At 47.7% G+C, this 23,892-nt stretch overlaps 1 protein-coding gene across 5 annotated transcripts; it reads left to right on the top strand.

Moving 5' to 3' along the window:
• Positions 1-412: 412 nt before the first annotated feature.
• Positions 413-23,574, top strand: ITPRIP (inositol 1,4,5-trisphosphate receptor interacting protein). 5 transcript variants are annotated; one of them, XM_054163617.1, is made up of 3 exons: positions 413-495; positions 5,811-5,917; positions 20,372-23,574. In XM_054163617.1, exon 3 carries the CDS (start codon positions 20,385-20,387, stop codon positions 22,032-22,034), a length of 1,650 nt encoding a protein of 549 aa, XP_054019592.1. In that variant the 5' UTR covers positions 413-495; positions 5,811-5,917; positions 20,372-20,384; the 3' UTR covers positions 22,035-23,574. The 5 variants fall into 5 exon arrangements, with proteins under 5 accessions (XP_054019592.1, XP_054019594.1, XP_054019596.1 ...); XM_054163619.1 differs by having other exon boundaries at positions 5,811-5,906; XM_054163618.1 differs by lacking the exon at positions 413-495 and adding an exon at positions 707-892.
• Positions 23,575-23,892: the final 318 nt, after the last annotated feature.

The following is a 23,892-nucleotide window of genomic DNA, read 5'->3' on the forward strand; positions in this document are numbered from 1 at the left end:
ACACATGCCCACCACCTGAGGTTCAAAAAAATCAAAGCAGCAGTGGTGGAGAACACGCCACATGCCTTATCAGTGGAAATATAAGACAGTTGTTGCACACCTGGGGGAAAGAGGAAGGGCTCAATAAAGGGATCTATCTATAGTTCCCCTAAATTGGATAGATGTCACTATGCTGGTGCTCAAACCTGGTGCCCTTAAGCGTCTTTGGAAGTAATAGTTGTCAAGTAAATGTTTTTCTCTGGTTGGTCTGTACGAAGATGCCCTTTAACTGCAGAACGAGGGCAGTGTTGGAGACTACTTTTTTAAGATCTTTTACAGTGGCCTTTTCCATTGGTTAAGCTAACCTTCCTGTGCCCCAGCCCCCTCACCCTTACAAGGAAACTCGTGCCACTTCGCTGCCCCGAAAGGATGTTGCTCATACCCACAAGTTTCTACTTGTGTCAGCTCTGAGCAGGAAAATGGTTCGGCGTCCCTGGGATCTACTCCTCTGCTTTGGTAAGATCTGCAAGCGAGGTTACGTCTCTCAGCTGATTCCTTGACTCTCAGGCACGACCACCAGGAGATCAAAATACCTCCGAGAAGCAAAATGAGCGCATTTCCTCTCCCTTCCTTGTGCCCTCAGTGCAAAACCATCTGGGAAGTTAATGGGGGATCCGGGAGGGAGCTCAGAGAGAACTCTGCACCCTACCGCGTGATGGCTCGGCTCCTAGGGCTGGCGGGGGTGGTTTGAAGGAGGAGAGAAACAAAGAGAAAAGGAAACCCGCTCCGGCCGGGCTGGGCGGACTCGCCTGCACCTCGCCGAGCGGAGCCGCCGCTGCGGGCCGCCCCGGGTAGCGGCCGCCACCCACCAGTCGCGGGGAGCGGCGGCCCCGGCGAGCCCCGGCCCGGCCTGGTAAGTTCCGTCGGGTGCTGCGGAGACTTGAGCTCAGGGTGGGAGAGCGGAGGGGGCGGCTGGGGGCTCTTTGTCCCGCGTCCAGGCGCTGCGCCGTAGGACGGGCTGCGCCAGTGCTTGCCTGCTTGCCGCGGCGGTCTGCGGAGCAGAGTCGCGGAGGAGGTGCTGGGGGTGCCGGCGTCTACCTGCAGCAGGTCGCTTTGGTGTGACTTTCTCCTGTGGCTCTTTGCGGAGTGAATTCTACATTTTGTGCTTTCTCCTCACCTCAGTGGCTCGACTCGGTGGGCATTCGGGCATGGTGCCTAATCAGGCCCCCGAGGCACATTACTGTGCCCACCAAAGTTTCTGCATATTCTTAGGCTTTCCCCTCCCAGCGGCCCAGGCAGGGGCCAAACGCAGGCAGCAGAAGGCAGCGTCCTTCAGGGCCCCCGAAGCTGCAGGAGGACGGGCAGCAGCTCCCTGGTTGCAGCACTTGGGGAACCTCTCCAGGATCGAGTTGTGCCCCACCAGCCGCTTTGGGCTGGTGGCAACAGCATATGGGGTTCTTCTGCCAGTGGTGATCTCAAGCACCAATGCCAAATGCATCACTGAGTTTTGCTGCCTCTTCAGTATGATGTGGCTCAGGCTTAGCTTGTTACAAAACTTCTTTGCCTTTCTTCTGAAATACAATACAGTATGTGTCTCTAGTGAGTACAGAGAGAAGGAGCCGTGTTTTTTAGTGGAGCTGCTGTTCATGTGTATGGGCATCTGTTTGAAGGTGGTCAGTAGGTACTTGTAGCACAACTCGGAGTTAATCAGTACTGGGATTCTGGAAGTCATGGGCCTAAAACTGACACGCAGAACCAGAGACTTAGAGGCCTTTGCATCTTCAGTTTGTCAGTCTCCCACTGAAACAGTTCTCTTGGGAACTGCCATATTAACATCCTTCAGCAAAGTAGAACATGTTGCTATTGGTGTCTCGTTATCTGCACCAGCAGTGTCTCTAAGCGAACATTACTATTAGCATGTCTGTAATGAGTGCCATTGGCCTAAACCATATCCAGCACATCTCCTTCAGGCATGAGTTTGACATGAGCTGCTAGGCAAGGACCTATGCTGACAGTGCTTGGGCAGGAGAGCCCAAGCACTTGTGAGTGGCTTGTGAGGTTTTTAATTCAGTTCAGAGATGATGATAATGCTGTTCTGCAGCACTGACTAAAATGTTTCTGTCTACCTTCATAAGCATCTGCTTTTAAACTCTTTATTTTTCTCAGTATAGGTGAAAGGAGCTCTTTCAGTCCTTGAGAAAAAGCAGAACATGGGAATTAGGAATGGAAACTTAAAAAGCCTTCTCTTCAACCTTGTTTCCAGCGCTGTAGATGCTCCACACTAGTCCTATGTGGGAAAGGACATATTAAGTGTGATTGCCAGGGATGTAGAGAAGTGAATTGATTTGCCAAAGGACAGAGGGCCAGTGTCAGTACTGGGAGCAGATCTGAGGGCTTCTTCTTTGCTACCAGCTGGCAGGTGACACTTTTTTTCACACATGACTTTGTTTTGCAGAACTAAGTGATCTGTGTTGGCAGTGGCATCTGCAAGGAAGAAGTTACCTGTGCACAACAAAGATGTTGTACCTGTTTTATCAAGAGCTCAGGCAGTAGCTCCTCCCCACTTAACTGTTGTCTTCTTTTTGTTGCTTGAAGTATTACTTTATTTTTTTATTCTTTTTTTTTTTTCCCTCCCAAAAGTCACACTAAATGGCCCTGGCTGGGAACTGGAGGATGTGGTTTTCCTGAGTGATTGTTTTGGGCCATCTGATGACTAGGGCCACCAAAGCTGCATGTCCTGCTCCCTTTTTGGTTTTTTGTTGATTCCATGGCAATAAAGGCTCCCATATGCCTCTGCTGTAGGGTGGTCTCAGAAGGATGCCAATGCTTGTGATCCTCCTTACATGGCAATGAGTAACAGGGGGAGGGAACCTGACCCACAGAAACCTAACACTGGTGTTCTACAAGCTGATCTGATTTCTGAGTTTAGGAAGAGACTTGATGGGGTGCTTGGTGCCATGGTTTAGTTGATTAGATGATGCTGGATGATGGGTTGGACACAATGATCTCGAAGGTCTCTACCAACCTGGTCTGGTCTATTCTATTCTATTCTATTCTAAGTTTGTTCTTAAAACACTATGGTTTTCTAAAGGACAGTTTTAGGCTGGTTTTTGCAGCTGTCTACCTGCTGACTTTTGTGTCAGTATCTTGGATCTTGCCTACAAAGAAATGAATGCAGATAGTGTGATATTAGTAAACTAGTCAACATGCTTAGTGGGTTGTATTATGATGTACTCTTTCTTCCCCCCTCCCTTATAGCTTTAATTAGTTCAATGAGTAGACAGCAAAAGGGGCGGTTTATTTTCCATCTGTATTGTTTTCTTCTGGCATATCTGCATTCCCTTGAAAACAACTGTCATGGCAAAATTTAAGCTGAATTCAGACTGTCAACAAGAATATTAAGAAGCAGTTGTTCTGGGGAACAGTGCTGAAGTATTTGAACTCCATGAAGAGTCTGCACAAGCCTGCATGCTGTCCTTTGCTGTTCTGCCCGCTCTGCTCTACAGAACTGCAACTGCAATCCATAGCAATGGTGCAATGGAGAAGAGAGATGAAAAAAAACCCTACTGTCTTTTTATCTCAGATCCCCTTTAAAATGGGCTGTTGGGCAGGTCAGCTTTTTCACCCCAAGTGCTATTATAATCCATTTATAATAGGGGAAAAGCAAGTTCATTGCCAGGTGGCATACTTTCCATCAGCACATGTAATTGCTGGGTGATGGAAAGAGGTAGAGACTTTGGGTTTCAGGCTCAAGGGAGGAAGCATGGCCAGAATGTGCCCTGGGAGGCATCACCGTGTGCCTAACCATGAACTTCAGGTTTTGCAGGGATGTGAGCTCAGCTGCCTGTTCACACTTCAGCGTGGGCAATAGGAAAGGAGGCGAGTAGCCAAATTTCAAGCAGCTTGAGGGACAGAGAGGTGGCCCAGGGGTGCAATAGAGCTCTTTTTTCTTTTTTACTTTGTTTTGATTTCCACACACAGGTGGGCCTTAAAAGGTGGGTGAGCCAACCTTGACCAGCAGTTCAGTGAAACAAACACATTTTACTGCCATCACCTAAAGGTCAAACTAGCTGCTGAGCTCCACTGGAGCAGGGACAGGCTTGATTTCTGGCATGGAAAGGAGGATCTTGCGTAGGACTGACTGACAATGAACACTGCTGTGTTGCTCAGTCTGCCTCCAAGGAGTGAGAGGTGATTTGTGCTAGTATGTGAAGTCGTTAAGATTTGGAACAGGCCTCCCAGGGAAGTGGTGGAGTCACCATCACTGTAGGTATTTAAGAAATGTGTAGGTGTGGTGCTTAGTAGCATGGTTTAGTTGTGGGCTTTGCAGTGCTGGGCTAACGGTTGAACTCATGATCTTCAAGGTCTTTTCCAACCCAAACCATTATGTGATTCTGTGATGCAGTGCAGACACATCCACAGCTGAGACGTACCGTCTTAGACCGTCTCCTCTAAGGTTCAGTCAGGATCTCTCCATCATCTGTACACATATAGTAGAGGGAGACCCTGATTTAAATTCTTACTTTGGAGATTTAATGACTATTTTAATAAGTGAGGGCATGTGCATCCCATAGCAGCAGTTTCTGCATGGCACTTTGTGACTCCTTTCCTCCTGGGATTGAGGTGTCTTGTTCCTGTGCTCAGCAGTCTGTCCTGCTGCTAGTAGTGTCGTAGTGCTGATTGCACAGAGACGAACGCAGCCCCACAGGCTGCAAGGCACTGGGCAGTCAGAGCAGAGCCTGTTTGCCCAATTGTGCCTCATTGTTAAAGACAGAAACAGAAGTGAAATTGTACACGCAGTCTGGTCAGAGAAGGTACGTGGGAGGAGGGAAGGCTGAGACATCCCCTCCCCAGTGGCTGCTGAAGTGAAGGGAGCAAGGATGTGTCAGCCTAATATTGAGAATGGAATGGAATGGAATGGAATGGAATGGAATGGAATGGAATGGAATGGAATGGAATAGAATAGAATAGACCAGACCAGGTTGGAAAAGACCTTTGAGATCATTGAGTCCAACCTATCATCCAACACTACCTAATCACAAAGCTTTGAGATCTGAAGCCCAGCCCATCAAAGGGCTGTTCATGATTTCATCCACCTTTGAATCAAGACAAGATTTGAAGCAGTGATTGTGGCTGGTAACAAGGGTAGAGGATTCCTGCATGTGCACAGCTAGGTAACAGCTCCTTTATCTGCCAGCAACCAGCTTATTTGGCCTATCCACTCCTGCTTCTGCTTGAAGGACTTTTTTGTTTCCTGTTTAACCTAAAATTTCTTAACTTCTCTCTCTTAAAATATGGTAGTTTATCTTCTGCGGTTCTATGTTTCACATCTTCCTGTGTGCTCTTAGACTTATTTCCTGCCTTTTCTGTTTCTCACATTAGATCTCTAAACTCAGCTTCCCGAGCAAGTATTTCTACCTTGCAAGCTGCTTTTCTTGATACAAACCAATCCCAGACAAAACTAACCCAGACAAAACTGTCCCAGCCCTTGCACTTAACACAGCTGCTAATTTGACCCTAATCCATTTTAAAAGGAGAGGGCTGGTGGGTGAGCGTGGAGTCAGTGGGAGGTCCCTCCTCTGACACACTTGCTGGTGCCTGCAACACTGGCAGCCCAGCGGTGTGATTTACACCCGTTCCCATGGGAGAAGCAGTGTTTTGACTCTGATCACTTCAAAGCTGATTATTTCTAGTCTCCTGAGCTTTTAAAATCGTTTTATTAGGTAAGGGGTGAGTTAATCTCTCTTTTAATCAATCCCTAATTTAGGTAACTGCATTACATACCCATGTGCTGCCTGAACTTCCTCATTTGTTCTCTTTGTGTTTTGCAGACTTCCTGGCTGTGCTTCAGTGGTGGGTGACTGAAGGTAGTCGTCTCGGCATCCCCGTGATAGCAATAATGTGAAGTTTAATGAGCACCTGCAAAGGTGTGTAGCAGGTAGGTGCTTCAGGGGTCATTCTTCCTTCCAGAACTGATGTGTGATTTTTTAAAAAAGCTTCTTGATGGGCTCTCACTAGGGGAGCTTGATCCTTGCAGCAGAACTGCTGGAAGGAAGGTGGTGTGGTTTAGTAAATGTTCCCAGCAGAGAGGGTCAGTCAGCACTTGCAAAGCAAAAGCAGCAATATCATGAAGATTAAATTTGGAAATGGCTTCAGTTTAGAAGATTACTGTTCAAAGCCTCCCTCTTTTGGCATTCAGTAGAAAATTCTTCTTACCTGATTACTTGGTATAATTGGGGTCTAGTCAGAAAGTGATGGTGCAAGGGATCAGATAGGTCCGAGCGCTGCTGACAACAGCTACTGCTACATCTGTTGCTATGCAGGAATTTATTCCAGAGGTACCTTACCTAGATAGGGAAAGCAATGGATTCCCTCTCTTCCAGGTATAAGAGACCAAAGGCCTAGAGTGCCTGGTCAGCCTCCTGACAATTAGGGGGTAATAGCAGAGGGAGACAGATTGAAGGGAAATAGTAGCATTTGCACACCAGCAATGCTTTCATGTTTGTGTGAAAACACCTTAAAAACCCACTGAAAGCAGAACTGCCAGGTGAAACCCAGATGTCTGGTGCCATTGTTCTGTGAGCAGGTGACAGGAGGCTCTGCAAGTAGTCATGGTAGGAAAGGAAGACTGAAGCTGGTGGCGGCAGGAGCCACCAGAGCAGCAGGCCTGGCTACTACAACGGTCTGCTACAGCTCTGAGTACCTGTTACTTCATGTACTCCACATGATTTTCATTTTTTTTTTCATATTTATTCTGTGTCTGTGATGGGTGGTGTCTGTCCCCTTCTTCTCATCCCAGACAGTTCAAATGTCTGCTCCAGCAAAGCTCAGCTCACAGCATTCCCTGGAATGCTCCTCCAGTCAGTCCTGATCAAAGCTGTGAGAGCTGGCCCATAGCCATCCTATGTGTGTAAATGAAGCTGCCTTTTTTTTTTTTCCCTTTCCTTTTCCCCCACTGTCTTTCATTATTATCCTTCTTCCAGAGGCAGGTTTTTCTGGCTGGTCTAGCACATTATTTGTATCAGTGATATTTGCCTCAAGGCAGAGATGCTTTTTCAGCGTTTATAGAGAAGAGCATCTGATGCACCCCGCTGCCATGCATGTGGCTTGGAAAAACCAAGCATGGTGTTGGCAGGGATGAAGGCCATTGAGGCCAACTGTTCCAGAAATTAGGCCTGTTAGGCACAGTCTCCAGTTCCTATGGTTATTTCAGTTGCCTGGCAAAGGAAAACATAGTGTTCCTTTGCTTTGGAAACCAGGGGGAATAGCACATAGAGAAGATTCTTGAACGTGAGCAGAAAAGTGACATTAGCTAAGGTCTCAGCTGAGCCACCTGTGCAACCAGGTGCATCTTGCTCTGGGTTGGCTCAAGGCATGGTGGGTGCTGACAATTGAAATGTGGGCAAACTCAAATGAAAACAACAATCAGCTTCAGGGTGCCCTGCTTTCAGTTCTTCCAAATTGCAAATTCACCAAATTGTTTGCTGAAGTCTGGGGAGCACCTGATGAGGAGTGGGAGCAAAGGGTTCCCACGCTGCTTGGGGGGAGGGAAGTAAATCCCCAAGACATGATACTCCCTGTATCTGCCAGAATCCCAGCAGGGCTTATAGCTTGTTTTGGAGAAAGCACATGCAGTGTTAAAGAGATTTTCCTACAGGTAGAGGTAGTTAAGCAATAGTGTAGACTGCCTTGGGAGGCAGAGATGGAGGTTTACTGGAAGCTTTTCAGAACAAAATAGACAAAAGACTTGCCAGGAGCTATCCAGGCACAGTGTAGGCCATGCATGTAGGCAGAGTGGGGAGACTCTACTGCTTTTTCAGCCCTCTCTTGTCTCTATCTTCTTGTGCTCTGGTAGAATGTTAATATATACCAGAGATGTAGCTAAGGAGTTGTTCTCAAGCTTAAATTGTGACACTTGGTGTTTACAGTATAGTGTTTCCCAGGAGGGCTTAGATCATAAGCTATTTCATCCTGGATGTTCAGGTACCAGGTTTCCACTGGCTTCAGATCAGAATTTGGCATCTAAAGGCCTCTGGAGACTCCAGGACTATTGGAAATGTGAGGGGAAACACTTGGATTTTCTGCAGCACAACCACTTACACACTGCAGATTGCATCCCATTCATGATAACTGAAGAAGAGCCTTATCTTTTTCTCCCAGGCTAGTAGGGTCAAGGGTGAGATGAGTGTCTGTATTTTGGGTAACTTGAAGCCATCAGCTGACCCTCCCCTATTGTAACACACAGTGATGTAAATTATCTGGCACACTGGGTGGCTTAAGGACACAGAACTCTAGAAGGGTCCTACATAGCAAGCTTGCTGTGCTCTAAGTACCATGGCCATGGTCTTTTGCAGTCAAAGTCAAAAGACAGTCTGAAGGTGTTTGGCTGATGCACATCCCACCTCCCTGTTGAGCCGTAGGACTGCTTCATGCTCTTGCAATGAGTGCAGGGTTACGATCTCAAGCTCTGAAGAGGTTGCAGGGAGAAATGTCTTCTGAAAGGGACATGTTTACATCACAAGTCATCCACAATGTCTGCTTTCAGCTCAGCCTTGTATTTGCTGCTAGCCCTGGACACTTTCAGTCTCCCATGTGGAGCTGGAAGCTATCTTTGCTCCTCGTTAAGCTGAGCTCCTTGCCTGCTGCAGCAGGGGAATTTTATATCTATGGACAGGGGCCCCACAGCTATGACTCACAGTTCCCATTACGTTTCACTCAGCCTTTAAGTGTGCAGAGAGGCTATCCCTTGGCTTTCAAACAAAGCCTGCCTTTGTTGTGCTTATGTTACAAGGGAAGCAAATATGTATGTTCACCCCACATATCTCAAATGAAAACCACGTGGCTTCACAGTCTTAACATGTGTGTTTGGTACTTTTGCTGCAGCGGTGCATGTTGCATTGCTCTTACGCCACTGGTGTTTGTTTTGTTTTAAGAGCTTTTCTTCCCAGCATTCAGTTTACAGCCTCCTTAGGTGGGGGGGAGAAAAAGAGCCTAAATATCTTTTGTTTTGTTGGTAAGTAGAGGGACTGAGCAAAGACCAGATGAAAATTATTAAATAAGGGTGCATGTGGCAATAGGCTGCTCTTTGAGTCACTTCCTTGGGTGAAAATGCCTCGGAGTTGGTGGCCACGGGTGCTGAAAGGACGAGCCTCACGGGAGTACTGTATGGAAGTGGAGCTGCTTGTTTTCTTGTATGGCTTTGCTTTCTTTTGCTGATTTCTATTTATTCAAACTCATTTTTGAAAAGCAGGCTTAGCCAGCAATACTCTGCAGCCAACATATTTGTGTGCATGCGTGTCTCTTGGCATTTTTCAGGTTTGTGACTAGCGAGCCAAGACTGAGCTTACGGCTTCCCGAAGCGTTTGTGTTGTTTCCACTGTTTGCTTTGAAAGCCACAAGGTAATGGAATCAGAGGGCCTAATTCTTCCTGTAGACTCTGGTGTGTAAAGTTGAGTGCCTCTGCTGAGATCCTAGTCTAGAATCATCCTAGTGAGAATCAGGGAAAGGAGGTATTGCAGTAAAAGTGCTCCTTCTTGTTCTCTTTTCCTCCCACACCCTCTGCCCATCTCTGCAGGGGCTTCCACAGTCTGGTTTATTACAGGGGTTTTGTGTTTTGTTGGTTTGGGGTTTTTTACTTTTATTTAAGGAACTATATTTTGCTTTATAAAATCTGGGATTTCAGGCACTGGAATAAAGAATTGCTTTTAATATCTGTGGTGATGTTTTGTCTACAATAGCCAGCTTCTAAATATTGTTCTTCCCAAACTGTTAGAAAACAAACAGCTGTAACTAGTTAGGAACACAATAGTCCAATGTCACCCAAACCTCCAATCCCATCTAGTGTTTTTGAGTCCTGTTTAGGCAGATCATTTGGGCCTGCAGATCTACTGACAGGGGAGCATGACTTTGTAAGTGAATCAAGACTGTGATGGAGTGTAAAAGTTCAGATCAACCAAATTCCCAGGCCGCAATGACAGTATCTTTTTGCTGTGTTTTCATTCAGCATCTCAGTATGGAAGTGTCTGGCAACTTCAAGACACGGATTAGTGAGCATGGTGATGCTGGGCTGATGGTTGGACTTGATCTTAGGGGTCTTTTGCAACCTTAAATGATTCTATGGTTCTGTACTGTGCTTCCTGCTGTCTGTAATATGTAAGTGCTCATTGTTATTTGACTGAAGGGGGACTTCATATTGGCACACGTAAAACACAGCCGTGTTGTGAATCATGTCTGAGCTGTGCCAGTATCCACATGTGCTCTTCTTAGATGTGCTGGAGTGATGTATCCCTGCTGGGAAATCGACTTTCTAATAATGTTTCCACCAACTCTTTTAATACCAAAACATTGATTTCAGTGGATGTACATTTTAGTTAAGTTGGGTGTGTAGCATTGTAGGACATGCACTCAAGGTAGGATGAAGAGGGTCAGAGTAACCACTACTTGAATTTCTTCAGCTTGTTGAGAATTAAGTGAAGAAGAGGAGAAAACATTTAAACGACCATTTTGGCACTTGAACCCTTTGTGTATTCTTGCTACCTTTCCCTGGGGTGGCTGCCAGCTCAGAGCAATGAGCCATGGTTGCCTGTATGTACAGGGGAAATCATGTGGCTGAGAGGGTGACAGCCAGAGTGGGTCCCAGCATGAGCCAGAGAGCATCTGTGTGGTGACATCGCTCCCCTACATTGTGCTTGCCGCTATCAGGCTTTTGGTAAAGCAGCAGGGCGGTTGTGTCCATCTGTGCTGATGAAAGATTGTGCAAGAGAATGAGCTATTGCCTGGGCTCCCATCACACTGAGTTTGAGGAAGAGGGAGCTGGCAAGATTGGTAAGGCAATTTTATTTTTTTTTTGCCTTGGTGTGTGTCTTTTCTCCTTTGAAAAAACAAAGAAAGCAAAAAGAAATACAGATGAACACAAAACATCAGGGGACAAAAATCACAAAATAGCTCAGCAAAAGTTCAGCCTACTCCAATTGTTTTCCATACAATTAATAGACAAAAATTTATTTGGCTTAAAAAGCTGTTCCTGGCTGGGATCCTACCACAACAGCTCAGTACGTGGGTGGGAGCCACATGCACACTTCCTACCTTTCCCCTTCTGCCTCCCTCACAGCCAGCACTCTGTTGCAATTTGTAAAGCCCCCTCTCAGCTGTAGTAGTGGGAACCTGCAGCACTGCACAGACTGCCCACGTGCCACTTGCTGACAAGAGCTGAGCTGCCTTGCACTGTCAGAAAGCAGTCAAAAGAAAAACATACTCAGGCAATGGGCAGGGTGCTGAGTAACACACTCCTCGTGCTGTTAGCTTTGTTTCCTGGTCTCCATGGCCACCCCATCTTGGGTCCAGCCTTACAGTGAGGAAACAGTGAGTGCTTTAGGAGCATGATGTGTTTCTACATTTATTTAGTGGTTATTACAGCTGCCTTTGACAGTGGCTGCCAGCCTCTGGTGGCAAGAAGAGGTGGCTAGAATCACATTCAGGTTAGTGGCATGATACCTCTATACACTGAGAATGGTGACCCAGAAATATCCAGCTAAAACCTCCACTTGCTGACGAAACTGAAAATCCTTGGGTTTTGGAAAAGAGCCCCAGGAGGCAAATAACACCTTTTGAGTCAGAAAGAAAGCATTGTACTATCTGGGCTTTGGGGTGAGGGAGGTCATGGGGGTTTTATGGCAATAACTTACAAATGCATCTGTGTGCAGTGAAAGCTAAGGCAGGAGGGGAGGGCCTCTGAGCATCTTGCGTGCTACTGCAAGAAGAAATAATCTTACCAACAGTGGTAATTGGAAAATTAGGGTTTCAAATTGCAGCAAGGGAGGAATTAATGAGGCATGATAAAAAGCTGCCTGGTGACAAAGGTAGTAAATGACTGGAAGACATGAGAGAGAATCCCCATACTTCCCAGGACAAGTCAATTACTCTGCTGCTTGGAGACATGCTGGCAAAATGGGTCCTCACTAGGACCTGGGGCTGTATGGGAGCGCCTGCCTCCAGAGCAATGTCAGTGCCACTCACGTGCTTAGCCACCGTGGATCTGCCTGTTCATGGGAAAGGGAGGGCTATCTAGTCCTGTACACAGGATGAGCATCAGCATTTCCTTGGAAATACCTGATCTGGTGACCCCAGCAGGAAAATATTGCTTCCGAAAGGCCCCGGCAGCCGTGTTGGGCAGGATGTCCAGCTCGGGCTGCGCAGCTGACCTTGTTGGCATTGCAGCTGGCCCGGGACAGGATGTCCACGGATGTGCAAAAGGCTAACATGTTCTCAAACAGCAAAACAATAGTTGTCAGGCAAGTGGCCTCATCCAGTTGCTCTCCTGTAGCTAGCAGCTCATCTGGGGTGGGGCTTCCAGGCATGTTTTGGAAGGCAGTTGCTCTGCCTTACCTACCTTTTTGTCGTCCTGGGCAGGTCAGCTGGCTTGTTCTGATGTTAAACGTTTGTGATACCAGTCTAAACATCCAGGCCTCTGCACCTCATTTGGTCCTTTCCACTGGTGGCTTTGGCAGTAAGCCAAAACCAGAGTCTAATCCCACCAAGTCTGTGCTGAACCAACTGCAGTTGTGCTGGTGACTGGAATTAGGTACTTTAGCACAAATTTAATGCTTTAAAAGACAAGTCAGAGCGTGATTTATAGCTGCTGTGGCTGGCACTGTTGTGTCCCAGTCAGTAGCTCATCACACCAGCATGCTGCACTCAAGCTTAATTCATAGGGGGTGAAAGAATAGCAGAAGTTGCTGCTGCTCAGGCTCTCTATGCCATTTTTGTGGCTCTTGATTTTCCTGGCTGGGCTGTGTGTGCTCAAGACATGGGAGAGCAGCAGCCTCTCCTGGATGCCCTGAGCTGTGTGATCCCTGGGTGTCACAGCTGATGGGGGAGTGGGAAGTGGGGGAGTCTTCATGGCTCTTTACAGATCTGAAGATATGTTCTCACTGTAGCAGTGGGGGCTTCATCCTGGAGGGTAGAAATCACCTGAGGATCCTTATCTGAGTGTTCAGGCTCTTGCTGCCTGTGCCAGGTGAAAGCTAGACAAGGTCACACATGCTGGTGGATATACAGTGGATTGGGAAGGGTAGACTGATGCAATAAACCCCTAGTCACCGTGGGTTGTGTTTCAGTATGTCAGCTCTGATGCCTCATGCATAAGAGCCCTCCAGCCCCTGCAAAGGTTCAGCACCTTGCCAACTCCACTTGATGCCACAGCCCCACCTTGCTCAGATAAACGTGGAAACTCATGTTTTGAGATGCAGTGCATAGGCATCTCAGGCCTGCAGGCCCCAACAAACATGGAGCTGACCTGAGAGGAAACACTGCTCACTTGTGGTCTAAAATTCTTCACCAAAATGGGCCTCCTCCCCTGCCCACCCCAGAAAATACTTCTTCAGTAAAATGGTCTCAAGAACAAGGCAGGTGTGAGTGAAGTCCTGCCAAACTAATCCCTCAAGCCCTGTGAGATCCCTGGTCAAGTCTGGAGAGCAGAGCATTGAATTTAAAGCAGCTCAGTGATGAGGGCAGCAACCTCAGGAGCCAGGAAGGAGACCAAAGCTTAGATTACTGTCACTCCCTCCTGAATTTGAAGGAGAGCCTTCAAGAGACATTTCTGTCATCCCAAGTAAGCAATCAGACTACAAGGGGATAGGTGTGTGCTATGTTTTTTAAATATGTGCATAAATGGAGTTTTTCTCATCCTCCTCAGTGCAAAAGACTCGAAACTGGAACAACAAGATTCCAGCAATTAATGGCAGCCTGATATCTTCATAGAACCATAGAATGGCTTAGGTTGGAAGGGACTTCAGAGATAATCTACTCCAAACTCCCTGCCACAGGCAGGGATGCCTCACATCTAGGCTCAGCTGTTCATCCAACCTGGCCTTGAACACCTCCAGGGAGGAGGCCGCCATAACCTCTCCAGGCAGCCTATTCCAGAGTCTCACCACTGTGAGACTCTGCTAAGATCCAGTCTAAACCTGCTGTCCTTCAGCTTAATTCCTCCTTGTCCTATTGCTGGACACCCTGATGAAAAGTCCCTTTCCAGGCTTCCTCTAGGAAGAAGGTCCTCATCGGGTTGTTGCTCTCTCTAGTGGTCCCTTCGTCTGTTTCTGTGAGCATCCATGCAGCCTGTGTCTGTTCCTGAGGCTTTACAGGTAGCAGCTGGAAGGAAGACTGCCCTTCCCATCTGTCCTGGGCCAGGAAAGGCCTTCTGACTGCTCTGTAAATCATGGGAAAACTGCTGCATGGTGTGGTGTTGACTGGAGGAAATGCACTTTCTGAGGTTTTGGCAGGAATAATACTACTGACATCCATCTCTGCAATTCTGCTTTCTCTTCCACTGCAAACAGTTCTTACAATGTAGAGCTTGCAGTCCCCAGCAAGAGGAAATGTCATTTCTTTCTGCTGCAGCCAGGCATCTCTGAATACCTGCAGAGGTGACAACAGTATTTGCAATTTGGAGAAGGACATAGTGTGTTACAGAGAGCTTTCAGCAAACTTTTTGTCTTGACTAGGTCTTTGTAAATGCAGCAGAAGCGTTTTCAGACTATACCCTGAAAGGCCAAAAGGCAGTTTGTTTTCTCTAACAGCAAGGAGAGGAATCATGGAGCTCCCAGAAGCTCAGCCATGCGGGACTATGGCTGGGCTGGTCCTGAATTCACATCCTCCCAGTAAGAAAGTATCAAGTTCAGGTTAGTGGCTCTTTTGGGCTATCAATCTCTTCAATGAAAACATGCAGCAGAGTCCTTTGCAGGCCTCAAGAACCTTCCCAAAAGTTGTCTCAGAAATCATATTTGTTCCCAGGAAAGTTCTGGTTTCAAAACCTTGGCAGCTTTCAATGAAAAAAATCTCCCAACCAGCTGGAGTTTCTATCACCTCTTCGAGCTGCCTCCTCCTGCAGCCTACCAAAGCAAAACAGGCAGCCACCTATTCACTGCCTTTTGTGTCAGCCAAATTGCAGGAAGCAATCAAGTGTGTAGTAAATGATCTCTTGGCGGATTCCAGCGCAGGACTGAATGACGTTCGGTTGCTTGACTAGGGTTTTCTAATTTAAGAATCAAAGCTTCAGCTTACTTCAATCAGGTTTATTGCTGAACACCAGCCAGAGCATGTCTTTTGCTCCCCATTAATTGAAATTTAAGGGAATAAAAAGATGGAAAAAATATAGCTGTATGGGGAACTCTTGAGGAAACAAAGGGACTGTTAATGAGAGGGAAATATTCTCCCATGTCTCCAGGGAACGTGGAGGGTTATCTGGGCTTAGAGCACAGAAGCAAGTTGCAAGCTGCCATATAAATCTCTTTGGCTTTTCCAGACTGAGCAGGAGACAAAAGGGTCTGAAGGTGCTGTAGAAAAGGGTGTGAGGAAGGCTTAGGTGCATCACAAGTTGAACACATTTTAGCTGGAAGGGACTTAGTTATGGCTTTGGTAGTCATCATCTCTACAAAGGACTTTGCTGCTGATACAGAGAAATTACTTCCCTGTGGCAGAGTGGCTGGTGGGAAGGAGAACACACAGTGGCTGTCCCAAGTCAGCCCACACCAACACTAGATGAGCTCTGTGACGCTCACAGGTCAGGAGGAGGTCTTCAAGGCAGAAGCTGAGCTATGTCCCCATGCCACATGAAACATCAGTAAGTGCACTAGCATGCACTGCAAGCAGTATTCATCTTCAGGGCTGACTGTAGTCAGGTAACAGTGCAGTGAGCAATTTTATATTGTCTTGCAATAGTCTTTGTAGATGATTTTTCTTCAAGACCACTGTGCAGGGACCTGGGAAGCACCGCTGATGCAGATAGTTACTGACGAGATGCCAGCACGGCAAGCACTGGTTTCTAGAGCTCAGCACCATTTTTCTTCTCCAGCGTTTGGCACAGCTGGTGCTGGCCAAATGTGGCAGAGGAGAAGGCTTTTCCAGCAGCAGTTTTGGGGCAAGCCTCTCAGTGCACATTCATCCCTTGGTGTTTATTACATGTATGCAAGAGGATTTCAGTCAGCTCTCAAAATCCTCATGCAGAGGATGCTCTCCAGCTATCACTTGACCTTAGGTAAGCCACTGCCTGGCTCTGCGCAGGTTTTGTGCACCTGTGACCTTCATATGCTGCTTCCCTTTCCATGCAACACACCCTGTAACCATGTTGCAGATGAGTGAGTGAACCAGATGTTACTGAATTGTGCAGCAAAGGGCTTCCAGATCAGCTAGTGTGAGAGCTGGCCTCTTATCACTATGGTTTCAAATAACCAACCTGAACCACATGACAGCAGTGTCATCTTTCCCCACCCCCTCCTGGGGCTCCTCACGGCATCCAGGATTTGCTATGGGTCTGACTGGGATCCTCCAGCCAGAGAGGCTGCTTCAGGTTTGAAACTTGTCTGGGAGCTGAGGGTGGAGGGCTGCAGGTGCTCGTGGTGAAGCCTTTGAGCATGCCAAGTGCTGCAAGATGCAGTTGATCGTGGTTTCTAATCGAGCAGCAGAGCCACCAGCTGTTCTTATCTCTCTGAGCCCTTACTCTCCAGCCTGCCCCCTCACTTCCCAGGATTGTTCTGAGCCGTCATTAACCTTAAAATCAGTGAAGCACCCAGTCACTGAAGTGGTGAGTGTCAGAGCACAGCATAGAAGGAAACCAAATCTAATGCCAGCGGCAGGTTTGAACAAGCAGCATCACATGCTGGGCATTGAGCAGAGACAGCGTTTTCATCAAGATGTTGGGGCTCCACACACTTCCCTCCAGCCTTCTTCCCTTCCCTGTGCAGCATTCCTTGGTCATGCTGCTCCTTTCCTTGCTTTGTGCCCATTGGAGTCTAAGAGGTGGGGGTCTCTGCTCTCTCACCTTGGGAATGCCCTGGCAAGAGGGCAAGAGCAGACTTGGCTGCTCACAGAGGTGGCCTGTTCGCAATGCAACAGGGACCATGGTTCCCTCTTTCAGGGGGTCTTTGGAGCCCTGGAACTGCTTCAAGAGGGTCTGCAGAAGGCAGCTGAACGTAAGACTGTTACCAAGTCTGGACACTGTACTTTGAATGGGAAAAAATTGGCAGAGCCAGGAATCTGGAAAAGGTTGAAGGTTGCTTTGGGCACTTGCTGTTTAAAACCTCATTCATACTTCATTTTATTTCTTTCCTTTCCATACTTGAAATGTTGCTAAATTTGATGCATAGATGAAACAATGATGTTTCTCTTCCTTAATCTCCACCTTGGAAACATTTGGACTCTCTCCCTCTTCCCCACACAAAAGCTGTCTCAGCCAGGGCAGGCATAAATATTTTTATCAGACTTAAATTGCTTGGGCTGAAGTTAAAAGCAAAGGCAGAAGAGCAGCCTTTGTTACGGGAAGGCTGGACTGCCCTAGCAGGCAGTGCTACTGGTTTCACATGTATTCTTTAGTCTTTCCATATTAGCCAGGGCAGATGTGTCTGATGAGGTGTGGGAACGCTCTGCCCGTATCACCCTTGCTGCTGTGAAGGCCAGGCTCTACCATCTTGGAAACTAAGCATCATTAACCATGATCCTTAACTGAGGCTGATGATTGGCTTCATTTTATGGTGTGAATAGCTACAGCAGGAAAAGGACAGTTTTAACCATGAGAACTTCCTTTGTTCAGGCTGAAAGGAGACATGTGTCTTGCAAATTCATGCAACCTGAAGATGTTGTCACTTCCAGTTTTCATCCTGACTCTTTTCCAGAGGTTGATCCTGTAGAGCTTGCTGAGGGAAGAGGTTGTGTGTGTGCTTTCTGAGCTACTCTTGCAAAACCACCTGGGGTAGCCTAGACAGTCAGTGTGATCCCAAATGAATTCTAGCTGATCTAGCCAGTAATGAACTTGGGGATGTCTGGCCTAACCCCTTGTGCCAGCAGAGCTTTGGCACAGGTAACCTTCGGGAGCGGTGTGCCCGTGGGCAGCTGAGCCTGAGAGATTCTTCAGGGGTTCAAAACGATCCTGAGGAAGCTGGCTTCTTTCAGCTGTACACATCTAAGAAGTAATCTGGTAACAGTAAAACATTTCCTCTGCAAAGACAGGGGTCAATGTCATCCTGGTCAAGACTGCAAGAGGAGGCCCCTGGCCATGTTATTTTTAAGCTTGGAAAGCACCCGTGGTCTGCAAGAGTGTAGCACTAAGGAAAGGAACTCGCTAGCACTTCCTGCCCTGCCCCAGCAAACTTATAAAGCCCTTTGCAATGCAGGGCAAACCCAGTTTATTTTTAATATGTGCCCGGGTGTGGAGCTCACAGAATAACTGGGACAGCCAGCTTTGGCCAGTAATTCAGCTTTCACTCATTGCATGATAAATTAAAGAGTTAATGTAAATGTAGAAAGGAAAGAAAGGCCTGCAAACCATCTCCAGAGCAGCATATGCATGAGGGCATTCATCTATGCAGGTACATGGGATCTAAAAACAGAACAGTTAGGTAATGTTACACAGGGAGGGGCACCGTGAGCACCGTGTGAATTTCATGCTGCTTGGACAATGTGTCTCAGTCCTGTTCCATTCTCTTGTTATTCCAGTCCCAGCCCTCTTGTAAGGAAAGAGAACTGCATGCTGAAGGACACAGTTCCCATGTACAGTAAGTGCTCACATCAAGGAAATCTAGGTTCCTGCAATCGAAAGCCAGCAGTTTGCTGTGCAGTAATGATAACAAGGCCCACTGGGATAGATCTATCTTTATTGCATGCCCTGTGAAGGTATTGATGACATTGCCAGAGATGTGCTCCTTCTTGCCAGATACTGGGACAGCAGGAATGCTGTGGCACCTGAACATGCTGGGTTCAGACCAGGAAGGAGCTATTGCAGGGGAGCAAATTACAGCCCTCATCTCCTTGTACTCCTCACCATCTCTTTGTTTTCTGTGAAACAGCCTCATTCCCACAGCAGGATGAGTTGGTTTGTTAGGAATGACATTACTATTTCTGGTCTGACTGATTAGTTATTTTAGTGATAGGCTTTATTTCTGTAACAAAAACTCTTCTCTCTCAAACACACTTTTGAGACACTAAAGCAGTTGCGTTCCCATGTCCCAGCTGGAAGAAAAAATACCTCTGCTTGTCCGTCTTGTCCTCCTGGTCTCCCTGTGCTGGGACTGAGGGGTAACATTGCTAGAAAGAGGGACTGGTGAGCTTGCCATGTCTCAGCAGTGGGTGACAAACTCAGATTTTCCTGCCCTGAGCAGGCACTTGGGATCTTGATAGTGATGCCAGCCCTTCAGAAACAGAAATGCCACCTGCCAGGAAGCAGCCCAGATTTAGCTGAGCACCCTCTGACCCAGACCTCTGGGTGGCCTCATTAGGGTCAGACAGATGCCTCAGAAATGGAGCTGTGTTCCTGAGAGCTGGCAATTAAATTCTTTCATCATGGTTCCCATGTCATGGAAAGCTTTAGAAAGAGTGATGTCCAAGCAGCAGGGGCAGCAACCACACAAAACATTGCAGCAGACTTGGTTATGCCATGGGGCTGTGCAGGGAGTGACATGTGGGGCTGTCACTGGCCCACGGCTGCCTGCAGCAAGCACTGAGACATCAAGATCTGGGGTATGTCTCACAGACACATTGAGGTCACTTCAAATAGGAGCAAGCTGGCTGCAAACATGCCATTTAAGGGGGTGCTTCAGGGAAACGGCTTCAATCAAAGCCATGATGTTTACTAATGTCTTCCATAGATTAGTAGTGAAGTGAGTTCCAAAAATAAACACTCTGATGATTTGCAAACCACTGGGCTAAAGGAAACCCTTTCTAGTTTAGAGAGCTTTCTGTCTCTGCCCTTTTTCTGGAAACCACAGTCATGAAGCATCCTTGGAGGCTGGGAGGATTTGCCACATCTTGATGCTGATGGTGTTGAAAGGCAGGAAGTGCTTTGCCTGTAGTGGCTGCTTAGAAGCACAAAACTCTGCAGGCTTGTGCCCACCCTGATGCACACACCAGCTCTGGAAGTGAAGATTGCTCTGACCTAAGCTGGCTGTGTGGGTACCCAGATATGCTTAGCATGGAAGGGGGCCAGGAGAGCCCTGCCTATACCATTGCCATGTCTGCAGCATTAACCTTACATGTAGGGAAAGCAGTGCTCATCTCAAGCTCTGCTTTTTTATACCTGAGGAGGTTCTGCCTGCTTCTTTCCCTCTGTGTTCTGGGACGCTTTCAAGGAAGGGGGAAGGACATGCCCTCCCACAGTGCCCCAACAGCATCACAGTGGGTTGATGGTAACATGGGTCTTCGTAGTTCTGTTCTTAAAAGTCCTCACCATCTGCTGATAAAGTCTTTGGTGGAAAGCTTAGTTGATAACTTGTAGAAACAGGCATGCACTTAGGAGCTCCTGGACTCTCTTCAGGGCTAGGAAGGATGCCATAGTTTTTATTGACGTGGGGACTTCAGTTTTGAGGGAATATACTCTGAATTGTGGCTCATTCTGCCTTTCTTCCAGGGAAGGAACTGCCATGCCTGTGGGAATCTTCCGGGTGTGCCTAGTGGTGATTACAGCCATTGTCAACCACCCGCTGCTCTTCCCTAAAGAGAATGGCACTGTTCCTGAGAGCACCGAGGAGATCATCCAGAAGATGAAGGAGCGGGAGCAGAGCCTGCGGCTGGAGCAGTTGCGCCTGGAGCAGGAAATCGCAGCCCAAGAAGCCAGAGAGAAGAGCGCGGAAAAGGCTACAGAGGTGGTGGAGGAAAGCACAGAGGAAAAGATCCGATGGGATATGTGGACTGCCCTTTCTATGGTTATCTTCCTGCTGATTGAGCTCTGGAGGCAGGACTTCCAGGAAGGAAACTGGCAGGACACGGGAGGAGAAGAAGATGACATGGCTGTCCTGGGGAAAGCATTTAAAGGAGTGGCCTTCCCTGACAAGGCTGTCTTGGCCAGCTTCTATGAGAAGCGCATCCTGGCTACCACTGGAGACATGGCCAGGATGAGGGAGATGGTGGAAGGCTTCGCAGATGACCTGCTGGAGGCCTTAAGGAGCGTTTGTAACCGGGATGCCGACATGGAAGTGGAGGACTGCATGGGTGTGGGGAGCATGTACGAGAACTGGAGGGTGCGCAAACCTTTCGTCTGTGATCTGATAGTGCCTTTTGCCCCGCCAGAGCCATACTGCTTTCGGTCCCAGACCTGGTGCTCTGGCGACTCGTTTCCTCCAGATGAACAAGGCTATGGCACTATCAAGGTGTGCAGGGCAAATGAGGATGTGGCAGGTTGCATATGTGACAAGACTAAACTAGGGGAAGATATGTTGTGCCTCCTTCATAGCCAAGCCAATACCACCAGGCCCAGCAGTGAGATGGAAGACCTCCTGTGCTTCAAAAATACTCAGTATCTGGATGCTGACCAAGTCATGAAGTGGTTCCAGATCGCGGTTACCAAGGCCTGGAACAGAATCTCCCACAAGTATGAATTTGACCTCTCCTTCAGCCTCCTGGACTTGCCAGGAGCCCTGAAGATCAAATTTAGGTCGGGAAAATCAATTGCCTTCAACCTCACCCCTGTGGTGCAGTACGAGAACTCTGACGTTTACTTCATCTCTCATTTCCCTCGGAGTGGCCTGGCAGCAGACCTTCCCTCCAGCACTCACTGGTTTCTCACTTTCGCAGTGTATGAGAGGAGGTTCATCCAGCTGATCTCCAAAACGCTGCCTGCCAATGCCTGCCATGTCAGCTGCCTTCAAATCCTCTCCTTCCTCCACGGGAAGCAGTGCAGCCTCACAGGTCCGAGTGGACTCACCAACTACCACCTGAAGACAGTGATGCTGCACCTCCTGCAGGCGTGTCCCAGTCAGGACTGGGCCCCAGAGAAGCTGGAGGCCCGTCTGCAGGACATGCTGAAATTTCTGGAGAAATGTTTGCATGAAAAGAAGCTCCACCACTTTTTCATTGGCAATGGGAAGGTACCAGCAGAGCTGGGCTTCCCCGTCATATTCCAGAGGGCTGAGCCTCTCAACCTTTTCCGTCCCTTTGTGCTACACAGGGATGTTTACAGGAAAACAGTGGACACATTCCATGAGATGCTCAGGAACATGTCTGCACTGATCAACGAGTACACAGTGCACATTCCTCATGCACACACCAATGGGATCCATAAGGAATCCTTTTAACCAAGGCTGGCAGAAAAACATCTGTTCCTCTATGCACAAGTCCACAAGGCAGCTTTCTGAAGCTTCCTGGAGACAACTGACTGTGCCAGTACAACTTCTTGTCTGTAACTGGTCCTAGGCCATCGTTTCTTCAGTAGGGGAGAGGGGATGGGGGGAGGATAGGGAAAAACTGGAAGGTGTGGTATAAAAGTCTCTGCTCCACTGGTGTGCTGGCTGGGGTTTATGCAGCTAAGAATATATTTTTCTATTGTGCCTCAGTCACACTACAGTGGTGGTGAGCAACAAACACAACTAATTTATTCAAATGCCTGCAATGCAAGTGGTGGTGGTGGCCATATAATTAATTTCCTTTGGAAAGGGGAGGTAAGAAAAGGGTGAAGGAATCAGAAACAGGATCTTAGGATTGCAGGAGCTTGTCTGCTTGCAGGCAGCAGAAGCTCTGTGACCAGTGCAAAGCACATTATAAGACTCGGTGCTGATGTGGGGAACAGGAGGGGCACGCACAAGATCTGGGCTGGATGGAGATCCTTAAATCAACCACAGCTCTGTAATCAGAAGGGAACTAGTTATTTTTAAAAAGCCTTCTTGATAGGACTTGTAGCAATAATTTAAATGGCTTGTCCTGTCCTGCAGAAACACTTCTGCACCCTGCACATTCTTCTGCTTGAGGAGGTTGTAGCAGAGCAGGCAGCAGGGTCTGTGTCTTCAGACCATTTCATTCTAGTCTTCAGTTTTCATCATGGTAACATGGCTAATGGGTTGTATTCCTGACCATTTTCTATGGATACATGGACAGGAACCTTTTCACCTTAGATACAACAGAGAAACACCATTACGAGCTTCTGGCATTTTTGTTGATTTGTTTGTTTTCCTTACCTTGGGGCAGCAAGGCTGAGAATGGCCAAGAGAGGAAGGACTACTATGGGTTTTGCTTTTCTGAAAGAAAAGGTTCTCCAAAATTAGTTTGTAATGAAGCCAATCTCACCAGTCTGATAACAAGAGGGAACAATCACCCTCCAAATGAGAGTGTGACTCTCCCAGCATGGTTTTGATGAGGCCAAGGCCTGCTGGATGGCTCTGAGCTAGAGCTATCCTGCTAGGTGGTGCACAGGGTTAGAGATGCACATGCAGCAGGGCTTGGCAGTGCTGTCTCTGCAGCTGCACATGTCTGCAGCACATCCCTTCTGCTCCCAGATACCCAAGCAAAAGCTACCTGTTTGCCTCCATATAATGTCTCATCAATCCTTTTGAAGACTGCTGCTCTGATGAGGCTCAGAGGAGCTGCTAATAGCAGACTGTAATTTGCTGAGTCAGGAAAGTGATGGGGAAAATGACAGCTTCTGCAGGCTTTCAAGCCAGGGGAGAATCTCAAGGCATGTGCTAAAAACCCCAATGCAGAAATGATGCCTGAAGTCCCTCAGGAAGCAGGATGTTAGTGCCATTCTAGTGGGCTTCTCGGCCCTGGTGAGGTGGCTTTGTTGGAAGAGCAGGTTCAGCAGTTCCTCATCATCTTTCATGTGCTTCATACAGGTTCCACACTAGGGCCGCAGTTCAGATCTGTTTTGTGCTGGTCATAGGAGCCTGGCCTCCAGTGCTCCAGAGCCTATCCTGCCATATTTGTACACTAGAATTTCCTGCTTCTCTGAATCTTGCTTACAAGAGGCTAGTTGTTCTGGGTGGTGAGACCCATCAGGGATGATATCACCATGACAGGTCCCTTTATATCAATCCTCTCTATCACATGCAGCAGAGAGAAAAATTAATCCTAGATCACTTCTAGGGACAGCATTCAGCATGGAGCTTATTATCCAGCCTATTGATAAGCAAACTCTCCACAGATGTCTCATATCCTCCTGCT

Source organism: Dryobates pubescens, chromosome 8 (genome assembly GCF_014839835.1).
Source record: "Dryobates pubescens isolate bDryPub1 chromosome 8, bDryPub1.pri, whole genome shotgun sequence".
NCBI lineage: Eukaryota > Metazoa > Chordata > Aves > Piciformes > Picidae > Dryobates > Dryobates pubescens.